At 43.6% G+C, this 19,947-nt stretch overlaps 4 protein-coding genes across 4 annotated transcripts; 2 read left to right on the top strand and 2 right to left on the bottom strand.

The window, feature by feature from the left end:
* Nucleotides 1-65: 65 nt before the first annotated feature.
* On the top strand, nucleotides 66-2,444 carry LOC119556043 (protein swallow). The gene is made up of 3 exons (XM_037867837.1): nucleotides 66-439; nucleotides 801-1,616; nucleotides 1,707-2,444. Exons 1-3 carry the CDS (start codon nucleotides 100-102, stop codon nucleotides 2,177-2,179), a joined length of 1,629 nt encoding a protein of 542 aa, XP_037723765.1. The 5' UTR covers nucleotides 66-99; the 3' UTR covers nucleotides 2,180-2,444.
* Nucleotides 2,445-3,044: 600 nt separating this feature from the next.
* On the bottom strand, nucleotides 3,045-12,656 carry LOC119556044 (probable citrate synthase, mitochondrial). Its single transcript, XM_037867838.1, has 3 exons — nucleotides 12,434-12,656; nucleotides 4,704-5,681; nucleotides 3,045-4,373 (listed from the first exon to the last, which is right to left on the bottom strand). The coding sequence occupies exons 1-3, from the start codon at nucleotides 12,476-12,478 to the stop codon at nucleotides 4,002-4,004; spliced, it is 1,395 nt and encodes a 464-aa protein (XP_037723766.1). The 5' UTR covers nucleotides 12,479-12,656; the 3' UTR covers nucleotides 3,045-4,001.
* A 1,326-nt stretch (nucleotides 12,657-13,982) lies between these two features.
* LOC119556048 (NADH dehydrogenase [ubiquinone] 1 alpha subcomplex subunit 13) lies at nucleotides 13,983-14,824 on the top strand. The gene is made up of 3 exons (XM_037867841.1): nucleotides 13,983-14,118; nucleotides 14,174-14,290; nucleotides 14,355-14,824. Exons 2-3 carry the CDS (start codon nucleotides 14,185-14,187, stop codon nucleotides 14,711-14,713), a joined length of 465 nt encoding a protein of 154 aa, XP_037723769.1. The 5' UTR covers nucleotides 13,983-14,118; nucleotides 14,174-14,184; the 3' UTR covers nucleotides 14,714-14,824.
* Nucleotides 14,825-15,170: 346 nt separating this feature from the next.
* LOC119556046 (zinc finger and SCAN domain-containing protein 2) lies at nucleotides 15,171-17,389 on the bottom strand. Its single transcript, XM_037867839.1, has one exon. It carries the CDS (start codon nucleotides 16,938-16,940, stop codon nucleotides 15,753-15,755), a length of 1,188 nt encoding a protein of 395 aa, XP_037723767.1. The 5' UTR covers nucleotides 16,941-17,389; the 3' UTR covers nucleotides 15,171-15,752.
* Nucleotides 17,390-19,947: the final 2,558 nt, after the last annotated feature.

The following is a 19,947-nucleotide window of genomic DNA, read 5'->3' as shown; positions in this document are numbered from 1 at the left end:
TACCAGATGGTGGGAAATACAGCGCGCTGATTCCAATAGGCGGGAAAGTAACGGTGCCTTTCCCGCTCCAATTCAGAATTGTCATTGGCGCTTTGTGATATGTACCTTGTATTACTTGTATTACTTGTATTTCCTTTTTTCTGTTTATTTTCGCGCTTCGTGTGTCCTAGAATGAGTTTGCAGGACGAGAGTTTTCCGGCGGACGAGCTGTTCGACCACTTGAACAATCCGAGTGGTCAGTCCGCCAGGAGGAGCTACTTTTCGGAGCACCATCAGCCGGCCGCCTTTCAGCGGAATGCGTCGCCATTTTTGGAGATCTGCCACGCGGATGCGGATGTGGATGGGGATGGGGACGCGGATGTGGCCAACAAGAGCGCCAAAACGTGTGTCAGCGATCCCGCAGGTCGCGACCAGGAGGATGATGTCGACGTCGATGACGGTAAGGTGTCCCAAAAGTGGTCCACTCTAGGCTCTATTCTAAGTATGCAAGCCTACACGGAAAAAAATAAAGTGCCTCATGTCATAAGAGAAATTTATTATAGGGGCGCCATACAAATCACTAGGGGCTTTAAATCACATTTACATATCTTGTAAAAGTATGCAACAAACAAAGAATAGTCTTGATTTTAAATAAATTCTTTAAATTTCTAAGTTCAACATATATTGTTGCTTACTTGTTCATTAAAGAAATTTGTTATAGGGGGCTGTTTGGCGGGGCTTAAAGATCAAACAAAGTAGTCAATATTCCCAATTCCAAGATATTATAAACCTATAATGCCACATACTCCCTTTCTTAACAGACCAACTGGGTGACGAGAAGGCTCCTTTGGGCAGCAAGCGCGGCAGCAAGGCGGTGTCCTACCAGGACATCCACTCGGCCTACACGAGGCGCCGCTTCAAGCACGTGACCAGCAAGGTGGCCCAGTACATAGCGGAGATGCAGGCCCAGGACCAGAAGCGACGCAGTGCGTCCGATTCCGGCTTCCAGCGGCACAGCTCCATGCCCGAATACCTGACGCCCAATTCGCGGCGAGACGGAGACCACGATGGCCACTTTAAGATGGACAGCTCCCCCACACATTCGCACTCCAATTCCAATTGCAACTCCAGCTGCAGCTACGAGCGCTTGCTGGCGGAGATCGAGAGCCTGCAGCAGGACAGGGAGCGCCTGCAGCACGAGAAGAAACACCTGCAGGCATACAACGAGCACATCCAGCTCAGCCTGGACAAGAAGATGGCTGAGAACATCCAGATGAAGCGCAATTTCGAGATCCTGCGCACCGAGCTTAGCGATTGCCAGCAAAAGCTGAGGCGCCACCAGAGCCACTCGCTGAGGTCACTGAACTCCTGGCCGCCGGCGGGCATTGCCAAGGTCACCCAAACGGAACCCTTGCTGGCCATGGCCACCATCTGCGCCTCGGGCAACGCCCTGAAAACGCCCCTGCCGCTCGGCAACCTCACCTTCAACAGCAGCGATGGATCTATCGAGCTAGCCCTGCTCAGTGTGGCGGCACCGGTTCGAATCGCCCAGAATCCAGGCCAGAGCAAAAAAGCCATCCGCCCGCAATCCTTGGACTTCAGCAGTGTCAGCACTGAAGCCGATGGCAGCGGAACCGGTAAGGATCAGCTTTATATATATTGCAGTTGAACATTTTCCATATCATTTTATAATATATTTGTTTTTAACCATTTTTCCTCCATTAAAGGCGATGCTCCCGGTAACTCCGCGTCCAGGGCCCTGGTCAGAAGAGCTCCGGCGCCCAACAACTCGGAGACCAGTCAGCCCAGCAGCAACGACTCGGCCATAGAGGTGGAGGGCCACGAGGAGGAGCAGCGGCAACCCGCCAGGCAGTGGGGTCAACCCGGCGGCATCTACTACTTCGACAAGCGCAACAACCGCATCATCGAGATCAGCCAGAATCCGAATCAGACCGTGAACACAAGCCAAAGCCAGAGCATCAACGATAGCCAGGCACATCTGCTGGTCCACTCGATGGCGCAGTCCCATGTCCACGTCAGGAGCAAAAGGAATAACTTGGGCAGTCGGGTGCTCCGCTTCCTGGGGCCCTGTGTTCGGTGCCCAAATGGTGACCCTCTTAATGGCAGCAATGAAACATATACGGTGGGATTGCCGCCTATGCCGGAGGAGGAGTTCGTGGACCCAAGGAACCGGCGATAATCGCCCATGCAAACTATTTTATTTATTTATTTGTATCATCATATCTTGTTATTTTATGTCGCGTTAAGTTTATCCATGTAGTCACCATTTTTATTGCCTCAGTATGTAGTTAACCAATATGTGCATGTTTAACCAAATTAAAAAAGGGCAACCAAGTTTCCCCCCGAAAATGAAAAGCTTTCCGAGACATTTTGTAGGAGAAATTTTAAATTTATTTCATTCCGAGTATATTTGCTTGTTTTAATAATAAATTTGCACAATTGCAGTTATTTCGAAAATCTTCGGGGGGCAAGTGATCTTTAAGCCCCATAATCTGAGATATTTCAGCTAGTGAAAATATTTGCATGTTAAAATTCGTCACCTACTGAAATGACATGTGACTAGTCCATGCAGCACTTGCAACTTTGGTCACACTGGCAGTGACAATCGATCACCATTTTTAGTGCCTCAGTATGTAGTTAACCAATATGTGCATGTTTAACCAAATTAAAAAAGGGCAACCAAGTTTCCCCCGAAAATGAAAAGCTTTCCGATACATTTTGTAGGAGAAATTTTAAATTTATTTCATTCCGAGTATATTTGCTTGTTTTAATAATAAATTTGCACATTTGCAGTTATTTCGAAAATCTTCTGGGGGCAAGTGATCTTTAAGCCCCATAATCTGAGATATTTCAGCTAGTGAAAATATTTGCATGTTAAAATTCGTCACCTACTGAAATGACATGTGACTAGCCCATGCAGCACTTGCAACTTTGGTCACACTGGCAGTGACAATCGAATCGAATCGAATCGGCATTCGTCACCGACTTTCCGCACCCTTTCACTTTCGCTGGGAACTCACTGGGGGGAAAATGGACACACGATCTTCGATTCAAGTTTGCTAAGATTTATTGTGGGTTTGCTTTCTCGAATACACTTGCACGGCAATGAACGAACGCTTTTGCGGATTCCACTGGTGGAGTTGGCAATAACTACTCTCTATGCATAATATTATTATTGTTCTGTTTTTTTATTGAGTTTTTTTTTTAAATGTTTTTGTTGGTTTCTTTACACTTGTTTTTGTATTGTATTTCTCTCGTTTGTATCTTGTTTGCATAATAAATTATAGTTAAATTAAAAGTAAAATGTTATCAAGTTAGTAATTTTTTTAGGTTTTCAGGCGGGGTGGTGCTGGTGGGTCGGGCGTTTTGGGGGTTGTTAAAGCAGTAAGGTCGTGGTTAGTCGATCGGCTAGGATGAAAACATAACAAACTAAATATATAGTGGGGGAATCGTGGGAGATTGGAAGATTGGGAGGATGGGTTTTTTTGTTTGGGCGTTTGAGGGTGGGGAAATGCTGAACATAAACAATAGGCGCAAACATTCTCTCTCTCTGCCTGTCCGTCCCTATATATATAGTCAATCGTGTATGTATATATATAGCTTATACAATTAATTAAGTGTTTGCTTGTTGGTTTTCTCTTCGTTAATTATTTTACTACTAAAAATAAGTTTCTGCCTTATTTCCAACTTATTGTTTTGCGGTTGTTGCAGTGTGTTGCAGTTTTCTTCTGGTTTTTCCTATTGGTTCGTATTTGGTTGCTGTTCTCCTCAACTACACATATCCAACTCTCTCTCAATATCAGCGTCGTCATATCGATATCCAAATCCCGATCCGATCCAGTACAATCCAATCGAATCTCTCCCTCGTTCCTCGTCCCTCGTCAATTACAATCTACAGCTTCTGCATCCGTCGTCCGCGTCCATCTCCCTCTGGCTATAAAAGGATCAACTCCAGCTCCTCCCGCTCCTCCTGCTCCTCCTGCTTCTCCTGCTCCAGCTGCTTACTTCTGGACCATCTTGACCAGCAGATCGGTGGAGAACGACTTGGGGCGCTCGATGGGCAGGCCGAGGGCACGATCCCAGACAAGGGAGGCCAGCACGCCGAGGGCACGGGACACGCCGAAGAGCACCGTGTAGTAGTTCATCTCCTTCATGCCGTAGTACTGCAGCAGCACACCGGAATGGGCATCTACATTGGGCCAGGGGTTCTTCACCTTGCCGGTCTCGGTCAGGATTGGTGGCACCACCTTGTAGATCTTGGACACCAGCTGGAAGGTCTCGTCCTCGGGCAGGTGCTTCAGGGCGAACTCGCGCTGGCAGGTGTAGCGGGGATCGGTCTTGCGGAGCACGGCATGTCCGTAGCCGGGAACCACCTGAAAAACGTTTCAAAATAGGTTGATTAACATCTTTGGCTATATATTTTGGAAAAAGCAAAAAAAAAACTGTCCCAAGGCGTATCCAAAAATACGAAATTAATCATGCCTATAGAAATGCTTAAGGGGAAAACATATGTAGGCAAAAATATAATATATCTGGATGGCCATTATTTTTGTTTTGAATGTTTTCTGGTCTTTTATAATAAGCATTTCTGTATTCCATATATGCATTGCATAAAGTGGAAAGCAGAATCTTTAAAATTGGCATCTTCCCATCTCTATAACGAAATCTACTTGTATGCTTATAGCCTAGGGAGAAACCCTCACCTGTCCGGACTTGAGGGTCTTCCAGATGTACTCCTTCAGCTGCTCCTCCGAGGGGTTGTTGCCGGCCTCCTTCTGCAGCTTGCGCAGCCACACGAGCACCTCCTGGTTGGCCAGGCCGTGCAGGGGACCAGCCAGACCGTTCAGGCCGGCGGCGAAGGACAGGTAGGGATCGCTGAGGGCCGAGCCCACCAAGTGAACAGTGTGGGCGGACACGTTGCCACCCTCGTGATCGCTGTGGATGGTCAAATAGAGACGCATCAGCTCGGTGAAGGGGGCATTGTCGTAGCCCAGCATCTTCACAAAGTTGGCCGACCAATCCAGACTGGAGTCAATCGACCGGGAGCCCTTGCCGCCGCGATAGGTATTGCAATAGATGGTGGCAGCCACCACGGGCAGCTTGGCAATCAGATCCATGCTGTCCTCATAGACGTACTCCCAGTACTTGCTCTTGTGCACACCATCCGAATAGGCCTTGGCGAACTTGCTGTCGTGGTTCAGGGCGGTGACGGCGGCGGCGAACTGCGACATTGGGTGCAGGGTGGTCGGCATGTTGTTCAACATGGTGACCACGTGCTGGGGCAAGGCAGCACGCTCGGCCCACTCGCGGGACAGCTGCTGGACCTGGGACTTGGTGGGCACCTCGCCGGTGAGCAGCAACCAAAAGAGACCCTCGGGCAGGGGCTCAGTGCCGCCATCGGCGGCTGGCAGAACCTTTTGGCACTCGGGAATGGAGAGGCCACGGAAGCGGATACCCTCATCCGCATCCAGCACCGATGTCTCGGTGACCAGGGCCCTGATGCCGCGCATGCCGCCGTACATCATGTCGATGGTGGTCTCGCCCATCTTGGTGGCACCATGCTGCTTGCGGAAGTTCTTCACGCGCTCCTGCTCCTGGGGCACCTTGGCGGTCAGCACGTCGCGCAGGCTCTTGCCATCGGCGGAGATCATGCGAACGTAGGAGCCCACATTTGGCAGTTTCTGGAAGAGATCAATGTGGAAATCAAGTTCAGTTCGGGGCTTTTATTGGGGATATATCTCATGAAAAGACAGTGAGTCAGTGGGGGGATTCTTGGAAGTCCCTTTCTTCTGGGGACTTTACATTTAGTTCATCAAAAACCAGTTTAGGCATGTATTTGGTTTATGATAGCAAACAATGTATATAAAATGATAGCCATATTGGATTTCAACAAACATACTACTCGGATATTTTTTTTAATAATTCAAAATCATAGGAATTGTATAGAAATCCGGTTGCTAGCCCCACATAGTGCACAGGCAATCCCACTAATTCGCAAAAGCCCGACAACTACGAGCACTTCCGGCCACTGTTATCGATTGCAATCGGTCGTTTTGGCCGTCATTGAGCGGCGCTTCAAGTACAAGGCGAAATGCATGTGCACTAAGTATGGGGGTTCGTAATCCGCCGTCTGTGACAGTCTGAGCTCAGCTGATAAGGCTGATAGAGCTGCACTCGGTCGTTATGTCAGCACTCCAACATTATTCCCATGACTCAGCTGGGTGGTGCGTCAACGAACGACGAACTTTGAGGCACCAACAGTGGCGGGCATTTAAAGCAATTCAACTTAATTGGCGGTTCACTGAACCGCCCACAACACCTGAATCAATGGCAATTTTTTTTTTACTTTTTGGGGCGTTACCAAGTGGGAGATCGGCACGAGTCGAAAGCCCAAATCAAAAAGACAGAACCAAAAAAAATCATCTGAGAGGCGTAGGTATGGGGGCACTTCAGTTGAAAATTGTATCATACTTTAAGTTTTTATAGATCATATCGAAATATTTTCCTTAGGTATTTTGTATTATACCATATGTGTTTAATATTATTTTGATCCCCCTTGTAATTATTCTTGAAATCCCACAAAAATATTTTGTTTACCAAAATACATTGAAGAAATTAAAGTATTGAATCAATCGCAATTTTTTTACTTTTTCGGGCGTTACCAAGTCTCCCACATCGACACGAGTCGAAAGCCCAAATCAAAAAGACAGAACCAAAAAAAAAACTCATCTGAGAGGATATTCGCCTTGGGGCGTAGGTATGTTGGCTCTTCGGTTGAAAATTGTATCATACTATAGATCATATCGAAATATTTTCCTCAGTTATTTTGTATTAAACCATATACGTATGTTATATTATTATTTTGATCCCCCGTAATTAGTTTAAAAACTCAAAAATATTTTGTTTACCAAAATAGATTGAAAGAAATTAAAATATTGAACCCCCTTCCCAGAACGCCCCTGGTGATCTTATGCCACGCGTTGGCATTCGTAAATCGAAACGAAATGGAAATGGAATTCCGAGCCGCGTTTTGAGCCCGAGAGTCCAATTTCAATTCCGATTCCGCTCGGCAGGCGCAAAGTGCGATTTTATTTCTGATTGACAGCCGTAGTGGCCCCCGTATTTTCCCCCCACAGAAACAACCCCCATATTTTTTGTTTTATTTTTTCTGGTTGCGCGGCCAGAGGGTCAACAAATTCAATTAACCAAGTGAACTTGTGGCGCCGCCTGCAAAATTGAATTGCATGATTTGCGTACCAAAGCGACCGGTTTCTCTTCAACATAAAGCCCCCAAATTCATTGATAAAAGCATTTTGACCAGCTTTTGAGGTGCATGTATATTAATTACCCGATAATAGCCGAGTAGAGTACCGAAAACAGGATGATATAGGGGGAAATAACGCTGGTTGTCAACCGCAAAAGTTGCCACTAAAGAGGCACTGGAAGAAAAGTATATGTATTTCTATAAAATCTCTTATCTAATCTGCTAGACTCTGCAGTCAGATAAGACATCTAAAATGTGTAACTTGGAAGTAAACAGTTGGAAATACTTTTATATTGGATTAATTAAGATATTATGATAATATGAAATAGTTCCTTAAAGAATTACATGATAATTTTAAACCTAACATCTCTTCAATTAAACATATGTTATTCATTCGGAATTTGAAATAATATTAGTTTTTTAGCTTGATATATTTTTTCCAGTGCATTGTGAAATCGGAAACCCAAGAGATCGCGAAAAACGTCGTTTTGTAGCTGATGCAGCGCAAGGCGCAATAAAAACGACCATATATCCACCGAAGAAAATGCTAATTGAGCTGTCAGGTGTGCGGTTTGTGGCTCGATTGGTGGAGAAAGGCTTGCATAACACTAATAAAATGGAATACCAATTACCACGCACCACAATACACCCATATACCACACTACTTTTGCTATCTTATCACTAATGCTTCATTATTTTATATTTTTTTTTGGAGGGGGGTACTTGAAATGGGTCTCAAGTTGGGCGAGAATACATTTGTATACAATATGAGGGCTCATTATCTGGCGCAGAGGCGTGCGTTCATCTGCTGATAAGCCGAATGGCAAGTAATCCAAATGAAATTCAAGGTCTCACGCGCCGGCAATTATCGCATGTCTAACTAGTCGTAGTCGCAGTCGTAGTCGTAGTCGCAGTCGTAGTCTTAGTCTTAGTCGTAGGTTGCGTTGTCATCAAGGAAGCGATTCGGAATCGGAGTCGCGTGTTTTGACGGCGCCAGCAGACTTCCTTTCGCCGCCCCAAAACGATCGAACGATTTAGTAATTATGTAATATACAGAACTATATGTTAGTATACTTCATTAGAGTGCAAAAACGGAAAACCTTGAAAAATCCGGGAAAGCCTCGAGAACAGAGCAGAGTTGTCATCGAGGTGAGCCGCCGATGACCCCGTAACGATGGAGCTGGAATCAAGTGTTCTCACACCCAGACTACAGTTAGGCTTCCTCAAGAAGAAAACTTTACTTAAGACCTCAAAATATACTATCTTACGAAAGATTACCTTTTAAGGAAAGAAATATTTAAAAATAGGGAAATCCTCAGTATGGTATAATAATTTTTTAGGAGTAATCTCCTAATAATATATAGAACACCGAACCCAATTGAATAAGTTAATTAGTGTAATTTTCCTATTGTATAAGGCATATGAACCATATAAATTCGCAATTAACTCCATGCAACTAGAAACTAGAAAGCCCATTTCCGAACGATCACTGTAGTTCCACATTGCATTTGAATGATCATTACGAAAACTGTTTGATCTCACTGTAATGGGATGGGGATTGGGATGGTAATGGTGTTTTTTTTTTTTAAGGGGTTGCGGGCTTTGGATTTTAGAACCTTGGGTTCTCCTTGCCTCGCGTGACGTTTTCAATTCGGTTTGATGATTTCTGCTATTAGAGACCGCTTGTCAGTCGTCTAATAATTGCAGTCCGAGTTAATCGTCTTAATTACGTTTGCCATTCTCTATAGTTTTTATTGTGTCTCCGAAAGTAAACAGACATCACACAATCGCATCGCATTGAAAGTACCGCCTGACGTAATCCCGCCACTCAACTTAACTCAACTCAACTCAACTCAACTTAACTAAAATCGGTTCGGTTTGGATCGGATCAGTTGAACAAACTTCAGACGTCTGTTGTTGCCGGGTCGGATGTTTGCCCCTCAGTCAGTCATTTAAAAGCTGTAAAAATTCTGACTAAGCAAAGATCATAATGGGGCTCTTACGAGAACTGCAGGCATGCGTCGTAAGCAGAGACTAATTTACATATTACTTTGGCTAAATTCCGGTTCTTGAAAAGTTTCCAAAATATTTTTAGTAATCTCAGTGTATTCAAGAAATGAAAGGGGAAAAAAGTTTAAAAAATGGATAAACGAAATGGGTTACTCACTTTTTTAATATATTTAAAGAAATTGACTAAGAACACTGATAATAAATGGTGATTATGGCATATAATATCAGGGATGGGAAATAGGAAAAAGTTCTTATTTCAAACATATAGCCTTGTTGAAACTTTTTCCCAGTCCATCAATCATTCAGATACATTATTATCTTTTAAGACCGCCTTGAAACCGTTGTTTATTTGTTACCAGACAACAAATTTGCATGTGGAATCCTGCTCATTTGCGCATTGCGAAATCGCCTAAATATAAACACAAATATTTGGCCGTGTTTTTATCACAAGAAAATAAAAATAAAATACTGATTGAGTTAACACCTCATTTTCCCAGTTGGTTGGGGGGCTTTGCGTGTCCGCTTTATCAGCGATATGGCGACGTCTACCGATCATGTGCCCAGCAGCAAATTTGTCACGCTTATCAGGCCGAAATGGAGGGGGGTTCATAAAAGGGGGCTTTTACAGAGACAGGGGCGGGGCTTTTTCGGATGGAACCACCCCCAAAAAGTACAATTATAAGTTATGCTGATATTTCCTCAATTGGGGACAGTATATTATTATAATATTAATATGTTTGCAAGGTATTTAAATGCATTTCAACAATGCATTGTCCCGCCAAGGTGACACTTTTATAGAGCCACTTCCATTGCATAACCCTTAGATTAAAACATATTGTAAAATCAATAGGTTTATTGCAATCCGTTGATTATTTAACTTAGCATGTAAAAAGTAAGTATGAACGTCTGCCTAATAAACATTTTATTGGTGAGAAAAACCCTGTGCTGATAACAAAAAGCATAGGTTTATTGATACGAAATGGTAATATATGATGGGTTCTGTTAATTATTTATTGTACTAACGATAAAGCTTGAGTACTCTCTCTCTCTATAGAGTTTTATCTATTTATATATGGAACTTTTTTAGCAAAATACCTCATCGATGCGAAGATTTGGGGCCCCCGTTCTTTATCTCGTATATATCTCGAGACCCCAAACTTTCCATGACGCCCGTTGGGCGGCGTTATCTCGCGCATAACTAGAATTCTGGATTGGTAATCCCATTCATCCAGGTGGAAAAGGTCCACTTGAGCTTTGCCCACTGGTCATAAAGTCCCGATTTAGATTCCCTAATCAAAAAAATACAATCCGCTGCGGCCGTAAAACTTAATATACAAAAAATGATGTGTACATATACAGAGTATAAATTATGCATTTGCTCTTATGCAATCGCTGATCATCTGTTTACTTTTTCGATTTTTCTTCTGTTTTTTTATTTTGCCCTCTCTATCTCTACACTCTCTTTACTTTCTATACACTCTCTCTTAGTTTGTTTTGGGGGAAAAAAGGGCCGTGGGCGTTACGTAAGAATCGTGACGATTTGTGACGTATTAGCGGAGAGGCGATAAAACATTTCGCGTGTTGCCATTTCGACAAGCTACGTCAAACGCAAATAAAACAACAGTTTATTATTTTGTTTTTGGCCAAGACACTGAGCAAAAAGTGGGGGACCTTTTAGTTGCCTTAAATTATAAAAAACCAAACCTGCTTGAATATTAAATGGAAAGTGGACAAAAAACAAATTAAGCTTTTTAGCCAAAAGCCTTAAGTGGCTTAACATTTACAGCCATTATTTATAGACAAAACAAGTAAATGGCAAAAACAAAAGTTAAATAAATCGCCTCTGCCGACGTCAAAGCGTTTTTTTTGGCACTCTGCCAGCGTCAGCAGAACAAGAAGAACAAGAATTGGAGAGTGTGCATAACATTTGGCAAAGCTACACGGTGAGAAATAAGTTTTATTTTCTTTTATAAAAAAATGTGTATACTTTTCCCTCTAATTGATGAAAGTCGAATTATTTTAATGGCAATCTGACTTAGAATTATATATTATAATATTTTCTATTTTTTTTTAACATTTCTCAAAATGACCCTAATTTTTTCCGGTATAAACATTACCCAACGCAGGTCAAGGAAAAACACCCCCGAAAAAAATCAAAAGGAGGCTCGTCCTGCGAGCCCTTTTTCTTCGTGTGTATGTGTGCCAGCCGACTGTGTGCGTGTGATATTGATTTTCCAATTATCAAATCGCGGATTCAAACTTTTCGATTTTTTTTTGTTTGACATTATGCAATCCACACACATGCAAAGTGCATCGTTGCCGGTGGGCGGTGGGTGGTGGGTGGTGTTTGGTGAGTGGGCGGGCTGCTCCTCCTTCTCCTTTAAGGTCATTCGGCGGACACTTCTCTTTTGCAAGAACGAGATGGTATTTTTTGTCTTTCTTTTTTGGCAACAACAAAAACAACAATAACGTGACACGCATGGGAAAACGGAACAAAAGAGAGGGGGAAAAGAGTCTCTGTATTTCTTTCTCCTCTCTTGCCACACTCTCTTACTCTCTTTTTTCTTAATTTCGCTCTGCGCCGTGGCATTTGTTGTTGTTGTTGTAAATTTACAAGAATAAGGTAAGGTAAGGCCAAAAAAAAAATTTAAGCCGGACTTGTGGAAATTTCCCTTAAAAAATGAAAGAACCCAACAGAAATTGGGCGGGCCAAAGAGAAGAGTTCGTTAAACCCGAAAAAACAGAGTTTTATTTTTAGAGCAATTTCGATGTTGCCAAAAAAGCAATGGGCGAATTTCATTTGGCGATTATGTAATGTATTAGAACAAAACACATAGACGACACACACACACCCGCAAAGGGGGGCACTTATCATTTGCCAACAACAATGAAGCGAATAAAGTTTCTTAATCGCAAGCACATGGCTGGAAATTCTTCTTTTTTTTATACCAGCGTGACGTGCGTGGAAGAAGAAGAGCGGGAAGGAGGCGGAGTAGGAGTAGAGGATAAGAGAGGAGGAAGAGGAAGAAGATAGTAACAACAGAAGCGACACACTTTACAGTTATTCGAAACGGGAAAGGAAAGGTGTAAGTGCTAAATCCCAGGAGTCACTGGAAATACACTGAGCGGAAATACAATAGAATAGTAGTGGAAACTCACCTGTGCCTCGGTCAATTTGCGTGCGGAAATGCGATAGAGCGACATGGCAATGCGATTACGTACGGCTGCGATAGAAGAAAAACACTTTCGCCTTGCTAGAAAATCCCTCTCGCACTGAGAAAAACACAGACACACACAGAAAAAAATTGCCTTTCCTTTTCCTGGAAGTGAAGTGTTCTTTTCGTGGGTTTCTCGGCTAGCAGCTGCGCGGCAACTGAAAGGCCCGCGCGCATTTTCAACGGGCTGTGGGAAAAAAAACCACCCGCTAACCCCACGCAACGGTGTTTTCAGCTTGCCTGCCGTAAGGTCACACTAAAGGTGGGCTGGCACCCAAAACCCCCACGCTTTAAATTGTACTATTATTGTACTCTATGAAATGCATATTAGGCACCAACTGATTAAATAATATTAAGGGTTAACTCTTGTCAATACAAATGTTCCCTTTTTCTTTAAAACTCTAGAATTAATTCTAGTTCCCACCCCCAATCAGTGTTGCCAACTTAGTCATTTTCCCACCAAATCTATAGTGGTCAAAGACCTATGCTGATTTTCCAAAAAGCCCTCAACTCCAAACCTTTTTTTAAATGTTCAGAGCCACCTGAAACACCCAATTTTAGCAGCATGCGGTTTTTCTGGCAATTTCAGAACAAGAATTTGCTTGTTCCATACAGTACGTATGTATGTACATGTGTTCTTCTATACAACTCCACAATTTTTTCAAACGTGTAATTCGGGTTATGGATCAACTTTATTAAAAATATACCAAGTTATAATGAAAAAAACTCACCTGCGCTTCCGATTCTTGCTTCAAGGCTTCCGGATTCGGCTGCTGCTGCTCCTTCAGTTGGCCCGTAGTATCATCCTTCTGTTTGGAGCCCAATCGTTGGAAACCAAAGGGATTGGCATCCCAAATAGACTTCTTGGCCATAAAACGATGTTGCAAATAAAAGTAATTGCCCGAAGAGGCACTTTTAAGGCGAATTACGAACATTAGTCTTTTGGTAGTATAAAAAGTAAAGAAATTAAAATTTTTTGTCTCCGACTGTCGTCTCTTTTCAAGGAATATTAACTAGTGATGTACGAAATGGAATTATTTTGACAGGAAAGTTAGTGCATACAAACTAGATATGACATCGATTGAACAATGAATAATCGTTGAAAATGGAATGATTGAAATCGGCATTGAAAATATTGTTTTAAGTAATTAACAACGAGAAAACTTTCCACAAAATGAATTAAGAAAATGTTATCATAATGCCAAAAACCAGCTTTGGATGTTAATGAACTGGGCAACGAATATGTTCATTTTACGAGGGGTATAATATTTCCATATTCCATATTTTGGCTTTTATTTCGAATGACTTTTTAAAAAAACTTGCATTTTTTTGTATTATTTTTTGTTAGGACTCAAAATTTGTGAGCGTGGTCATTTAAAAAAGGCTCAAACCAAAATTCCAAAATATTCGTTTGAAATTAAAAATAAAGCTAAGCTTATATCCAATAATATCAGATATTTTCCCACTGTTTGCGAGCCACCATCCGCAGCTAGCGGAGGGCAAAGCTCGATATCAACAAATCGATAACAAGGAGAATATCGGAAAATCGGCCAAACTTACATCACTAGGTGTTATGCAAAATACGTCATTTTTTTGACTTTTCGACAGGTTTTTTCCCTTTAAACGAGCGTAAGTGTTGATTTTTCCGAGGCTAAAGCCCACTTACATATCCGATTGCCCGCAGGAGGAGACACCATGGCGACGGCCGTGCCGCATTGCCCCCAGAAACAGGACCTGCCCCCGCCGGGCGGCTACAAGAAGATCCCCTTTGCTCGCGTGCCGCCCAAGAGCTACTTTACAGGTGAGCCATATCATGGAATATGTGAAGATTACGGCTTTATATACTAACCCCCCGATATCGGCAGGCTTCACCATGATCGGCAGCTATGTGGCCGTCACGGCCGTTGGCCTGGGCATCTACTACTTGACCGCCAAGAAGGTGAAGCGCGACGAGATCGAGATGCGATCCGCCCAGAATGTGATCTTTCCCATTTTGGTGGCCGAACGGGATCGGGAATTCCTGCGCCAGTTGCGCCGCAACCGGGACGAGGAGGCCGAGCTGATGAAGAACGTGCCCGGCTGGGAGGTGGGCACCTGGTACGGCGAGCCCGTCTTCAAGACCCTGCCCGAGGACACCCTGGTGACGCCCATCTTCAAGGAGTTCTACGCCCACTCCGACTGGAAGTCGTACGCCAAGCGTGCCCACCTGAAGCTCTGGTCCTAGATCGGCCGAAGTTAATGGATTAGTTAATGCCTAAGCCTCCTCCTTCTTTTTTTTGTTTGTAGATCCGCCTAAGTGCTAAAAATATCATCCAATTATAATGTCTGATTGAGATTGGCTGAAAAATGCTGAGTGTATTTGTGTTTTGTGTCCTGTACTCTGGATTCAGATTTGGAGCACCGAGGTTACCAGAGGTTTTTCCCAGCGGGGGCGTTGCCGTCCAGCCGCAAAATGGTCCCAAGAGCAGTGCTCAAAAATGGCCAAATAAAATGGTTGCGGGGAATCCCATTCGGTTTGGTTTAAAAAAATTTTTAATGAAAATATAAGCGGGTAATCCAATCGTTTTACACAATAAATTGAACCTTAGGATATAGGTAAAAATATATATATATATATAAATGACTATATAGACATTAACAAATTACAATTTTGGGGTTTATAGGGAATACCAATAAAAAGGTTATGGGATTTAGTATTTTTATTTAATTCACAATCAATATGACGGGCGTTTTGTGTGCCAGCATTTAGGTTTTGGGTGTTATTACACAATAGCGGGTGATTTGGGGGCTCTATCATTAAGTAGTCGTAATTAAAAGTAAGTAATATATATCTATACATTGGCCGTAATCGCCATCCTCGGGTGTGTCCAACGTTAGCCGATCAGCTCATCCGAATCATCCTTCTTTTAAAGCCATAAAGGTGGCAACAAAATCAAATCGTAATATGTGTGTATGTGTACAATTAGGTAAAGAAAGACGCTCTCCTTTGGAATTGCTTGGAGAGATGTCGTCGAAGCCCCAAAAACAAAGCGGGTGTGTGTTTGTGTGTGTGTGGCGCGTGTCCGCTCCATCTGCCCATCTTGATCGTCCTTTAGCCGATCATCTCATCATCTAGTTCGGGCATCCTATTGCTCCCCATCCTCATCCCCATCGTCCTCCTGCTTGATAACAACGTAACGAACTGGCGGCGGCGACTCCTGCTTCTTCTTCTCCGGCTCCAGCTGCTGCCGTCGCCGCCAGTTGCCATCACGTTGTGGCCGCCTCTACTTCATGTCCCGACGGCGCTTGATGCTGCCATCGCAGGTGGGCAAATGGCGCTGCAGGAAGCCCTCGAAGACGAACTTGCGGCCGCAGCGCTCGCAGCTGAATTCACGCTTCTCCTCCACCTGCTGTTTGTGCTGACGCAGTGCCTCCGCATTGGAGTACTTCTCGCGGCAGGCATCGCAGGCATACCGCCGCTTCACCTGGCCCACATCGAAGACCACAGTGAAGTTCTGCGAGCAGAAGGCGCATTCGAATTCCTTGACCACCACCTTTTTGCCACCGTGTTGGGCGGCCAGGGCCACCGCCTCGGCCTCTAGCTTGTCCTGGTGCTTGTGCGACTCCATGTGGGCGGTGTACTTGCCCTCGTCGACGAACTTGCGATAGCAACGGGTGCAGCGGTACGGCTGCTCGCCTGTGTGGCGCATCATGTGCTCCTTGAGGTAGGCCACCGAATTGAAAACCTTGCTGCAGACCTTGCACTTGCGATCCTCGGCGGAGACCTCGTTGCGTTGGCGCAGGCAGGCGCGCATGTGGAGCTTCAGGGAGCCGGCGGCGCTGTAGCAATTGCCGCAGTTGGGGCAATAGAAGGTCTTGTTGCGGGAATGCGGATCCTGCTCGGCCTGGTCGATGGTGCCCTCGAAAACGATGGAACCGACCTCGTCGTCATCCTCGTCCACCTCGCCCTCTTCGTGCTCCACGGTCACGATCTCATCGTCATGGTCCAGCTCCTCGCCTTCCTCCAGCTCCTCATCCTCCTCGGCGTCCTCGACGTCATCGTCGTGCATGTTGGGCACAATGTGGAGGATGGTGTGGGTCCCGTCGCCCTGCTCAATGGTCTCCACCTCTTCGACAGTGCTATTCTCGACCAGCTGCTGCAGGGTCACAGCATGGCCGTTCTCATCGATGATGACCTCCTGGGCATTGGCCAGGGCCTCGTGCTCCCGATCGCTGAGGGTGACCACCGCATGCTCGGTGTCATCGTCGTCGGCGGTGGCATAGGCATAGGTGTACTGGGCCTCCTGGCCGTCATCCTCGTGCAGCTCGTGGCCCTCCTCCTCCTCCTCCCCGACCCCATGCTCTTCGTGCTCGTGCTCCTCCTCCTCCTCCTCCACCTCGGCATCGTGCTGGATGACCACGGGCACGATCTCCTCCTTAACCGTGGCGTATTTGACACGCTTTGCATTCATTTCGCCTGGCTTGGGGGGACTCTACTGAGTTTTTTTTCCTAAATGGAGTACGGAGTGAGTACGTCCTGCTTCGGGAATATTCCGAATCGAAAAGAAATTTGACAGGAGAGCCTCCTTTCCTTTTCACCTTTCAGTTTTCCCGGCTGACAGCTCCTCTTTCCACCTCGCCTGCCTCGCCTCTCTGCTCTGCTTACCTCTCCTTCACCTCGCCTTCCACACACGCTATCTCGCTCGCTCCGCCTGGAAGCTATGGGGCCAGCTCCGGCTCTCGGAATTGGTATCGGAATCGGTATCCCAATCCCCGCCTGCTTTCTCAACCAACTTCTTTTTGGCGGCCTTTCGCTCTGGGTTTTTTTCCACAATAGTCAACACTATGCGATTTTAATATAAAATTTTTGTGGCAACTTCGGCAAGATGGTGGAAAAGCAGAGCTGCATGCGGTCTGGCCCGTTGGGTGACGGATTTTTTAGTGCCTTCGTGGTTTTCCAATGGTTTTTGGTATTTTTTTGGGGCTCTTTATTATCGGTGGTGTTATCGGCCAGGCAATCGATTATGTGCACGGGGTGGCAGCGCCGTCAGTTGGGCGCCCATTTCAAAAGGTGGTTGGAATGCATTGTGAGATTTGTTTTAGTTTACACATTTTTTGGCCAACGTTTGAAATATTTCTACACAAATAAATGTGATAAACACTTGTTGTGTTCTGTTGCACAAATTTCCAGCAATAAGTTACATAATTTTTTTTTAACCCATAAGAAATTTGCATATTTTTTTAAGTTTTTTGTTTAAGCCGTGCCTGTAAAACCCATAAATAAAAGTATAAATCTTTTAAAATCTTTCCTTATTTAAATGTGCACATTACATTGGCTAAACCCCATGAGGAAGTTTTTCTATTTTCTGTTTTTACAAAGCTGTATAGATCCAAGAGAAAACCCCCTTTGGCCCCATTTCCCCCATTTTTAGTGCTAGTTAGAGACATTAAGACGTGCCCTGTTGTGGGGAAGATGTCAGGGAAATCGGCGATACTATTTTCGCCACGGCATTTGTCACGTCGCCAAGCAATTTTTGCATTTGGCTGCGATCAATGGTCACTAAAAAAATTCGCCAGCGCTTCGCATCTAAAATTAGAGCGGCTATATGTGGAAATTGCACTTAAAGTTCGGCCATTCGGCTGTCACCTATCCATTGTTTTCTCGTTTTTCGCGGCATATTTATTAGCGGGCGTGTCACTTCTTGACCCCCCCCTTGAAAAAACGACCTTGAACCAATTATCGCCGATTGACGATCGATGTGCGATGTCGGAAAAGCTCGTAACTGACTCAGCCGATCGTCAATTGAAGATCATTCAGCGAATTCCCATGAATGGAAAGTTTTTGCCCGCTTAACCCTCTAACTGCTATTTGTTTAGCCATATTTGCGTAGTATCCTACAGCTGTTATATCCGTAGAAACAGCAAAGCTTGGGGCTTAACAATTGGTATATTATTAATTTGTAATCATTCTGACGTTCTCATCTGAGTTGAAAATGTTCTTAAAAACAGAACGACATTTTTAAGTTGAAAATGTTTTTATTTTGCTCGAATCAAGTTGAATGGGCGGTATTTATGTACATTGCATATCTCAACAAATAAACTAATAGTTCAGTCCGTAGTGTATACTTAAAAGTTGTTAAATAAACTCAATTCTAATATTGAGAACATTGATACCAAAATGTACTTACACGGTTTTCAAGAACGAATGTTCTCAATTTAAGAACAATGTTCTTGGATAATTCTCTCTGTGTGTTAGTTATTACTTTTTATTTAACATGATTGTGAAATCGCCAGTAACTATCATCTAATTTAAAGCATTCCGGAACTTAAGACACTGAAGTATCTACGTAAGCACAAATAGTTGGTTTGAGTGGGAAAAGGGTTAATGACGCACTATCACATGAGAACCAAGATTGCAATCTAAATATCCCGAGTTGAATGCGTCAGAGGGGAGTACAAAGTACCAAAGTACAATATATGTATTACTATATGGGGGTTCCGTTACCCATCCCATCATAGATATCCGATCGGGGGAATGGGTAAATGTAAATTTAAATCTGTCTCAACTTGTGCTTAACGTAGCAATCAGTTTTCCGTCCAGATGAATGAATGCCAGTTGCCAATTGCATTGGAATATATTACAAATTGTTTAAGTTTATAACGAATTTTCATTTTTTTAAGTAGATTGAAACATTATTACAAAGGATTACAAAACGGATTACAAAGTATTACCTATATTAAATCATATAAAATATCTGGAAGTTGTATTCTAGTCTATATTTTCACAAAAACAAACCTAAGCAAACACTTAAATACTTTTTATATCAAATTCATTATATCATCATATTAGGTCTCGAAAATGTTGTATAAAATACCAAACAACCTAGTGGGGTCTGAGCAAATATTTATAAATTGATAAGGGAATTGTGGTAGGTTAATATGAGTGCCAATTACTATTATCGTACACTTCCCGCGAGTCGCCCCATAAAAAAGGGCCTCTATTATCTGAAAGTCACATTTCTACAATTTTACAACTCTCTGCGATCATCGACAACTTGAGATTGGAACGGATGGAAAGGCTATAGCTATGCGTTATTTTTGTTTACATTAAGACTCGAGAGTTCTTGAATCTTCCATCGTCGAATCGATTTCGATTTCATATTTGGATGGGTATGCCAACATATAATATGTACAAAAACCACATAATCTGAAAACGTGCCTCAAAGAAGGTCTTTATTCGGTTTATCAATGTCATGACTACCCGATTTCCAAGTCCCCGTCATCTAAACATCAAAATTTGCAAAATTTTCCACTGGTTTATTGTAATACAAATTTAAATAAATTAAAGAATGTAATCGATAGGTAACTTAAGAATCAAATTATATCTACATATGTATAATAATATTTGTTTTGATATTTTTAAATTCTTTCGCGTTTTGAATAACAACACTAAATTGATTTCCCATGCAGCTTTAATTT

The sequence above is a fragment of the Drosophila subpulchrella genome, chromosome X, assembly GCF_014743375.2.
Source record: "Drosophila subpulchrella strain 33 F10 #4 breed RU33 chromosome X, RU_Dsub_v1.1 Primary Assembly, whole genome shotgun sequence".
NCBI classification, from domain to species: domain Eukaryota; kingdom Metazoa; phylum Arthropoda; class Insecta; order Diptera; family Drosophilidae; genus Drosophila; species Drosophila subpulchrella.
Note: the sequence above shows the minus strand (reverse complement) of the source record. Positions and strands in the feature narration are given on the sequence as shown.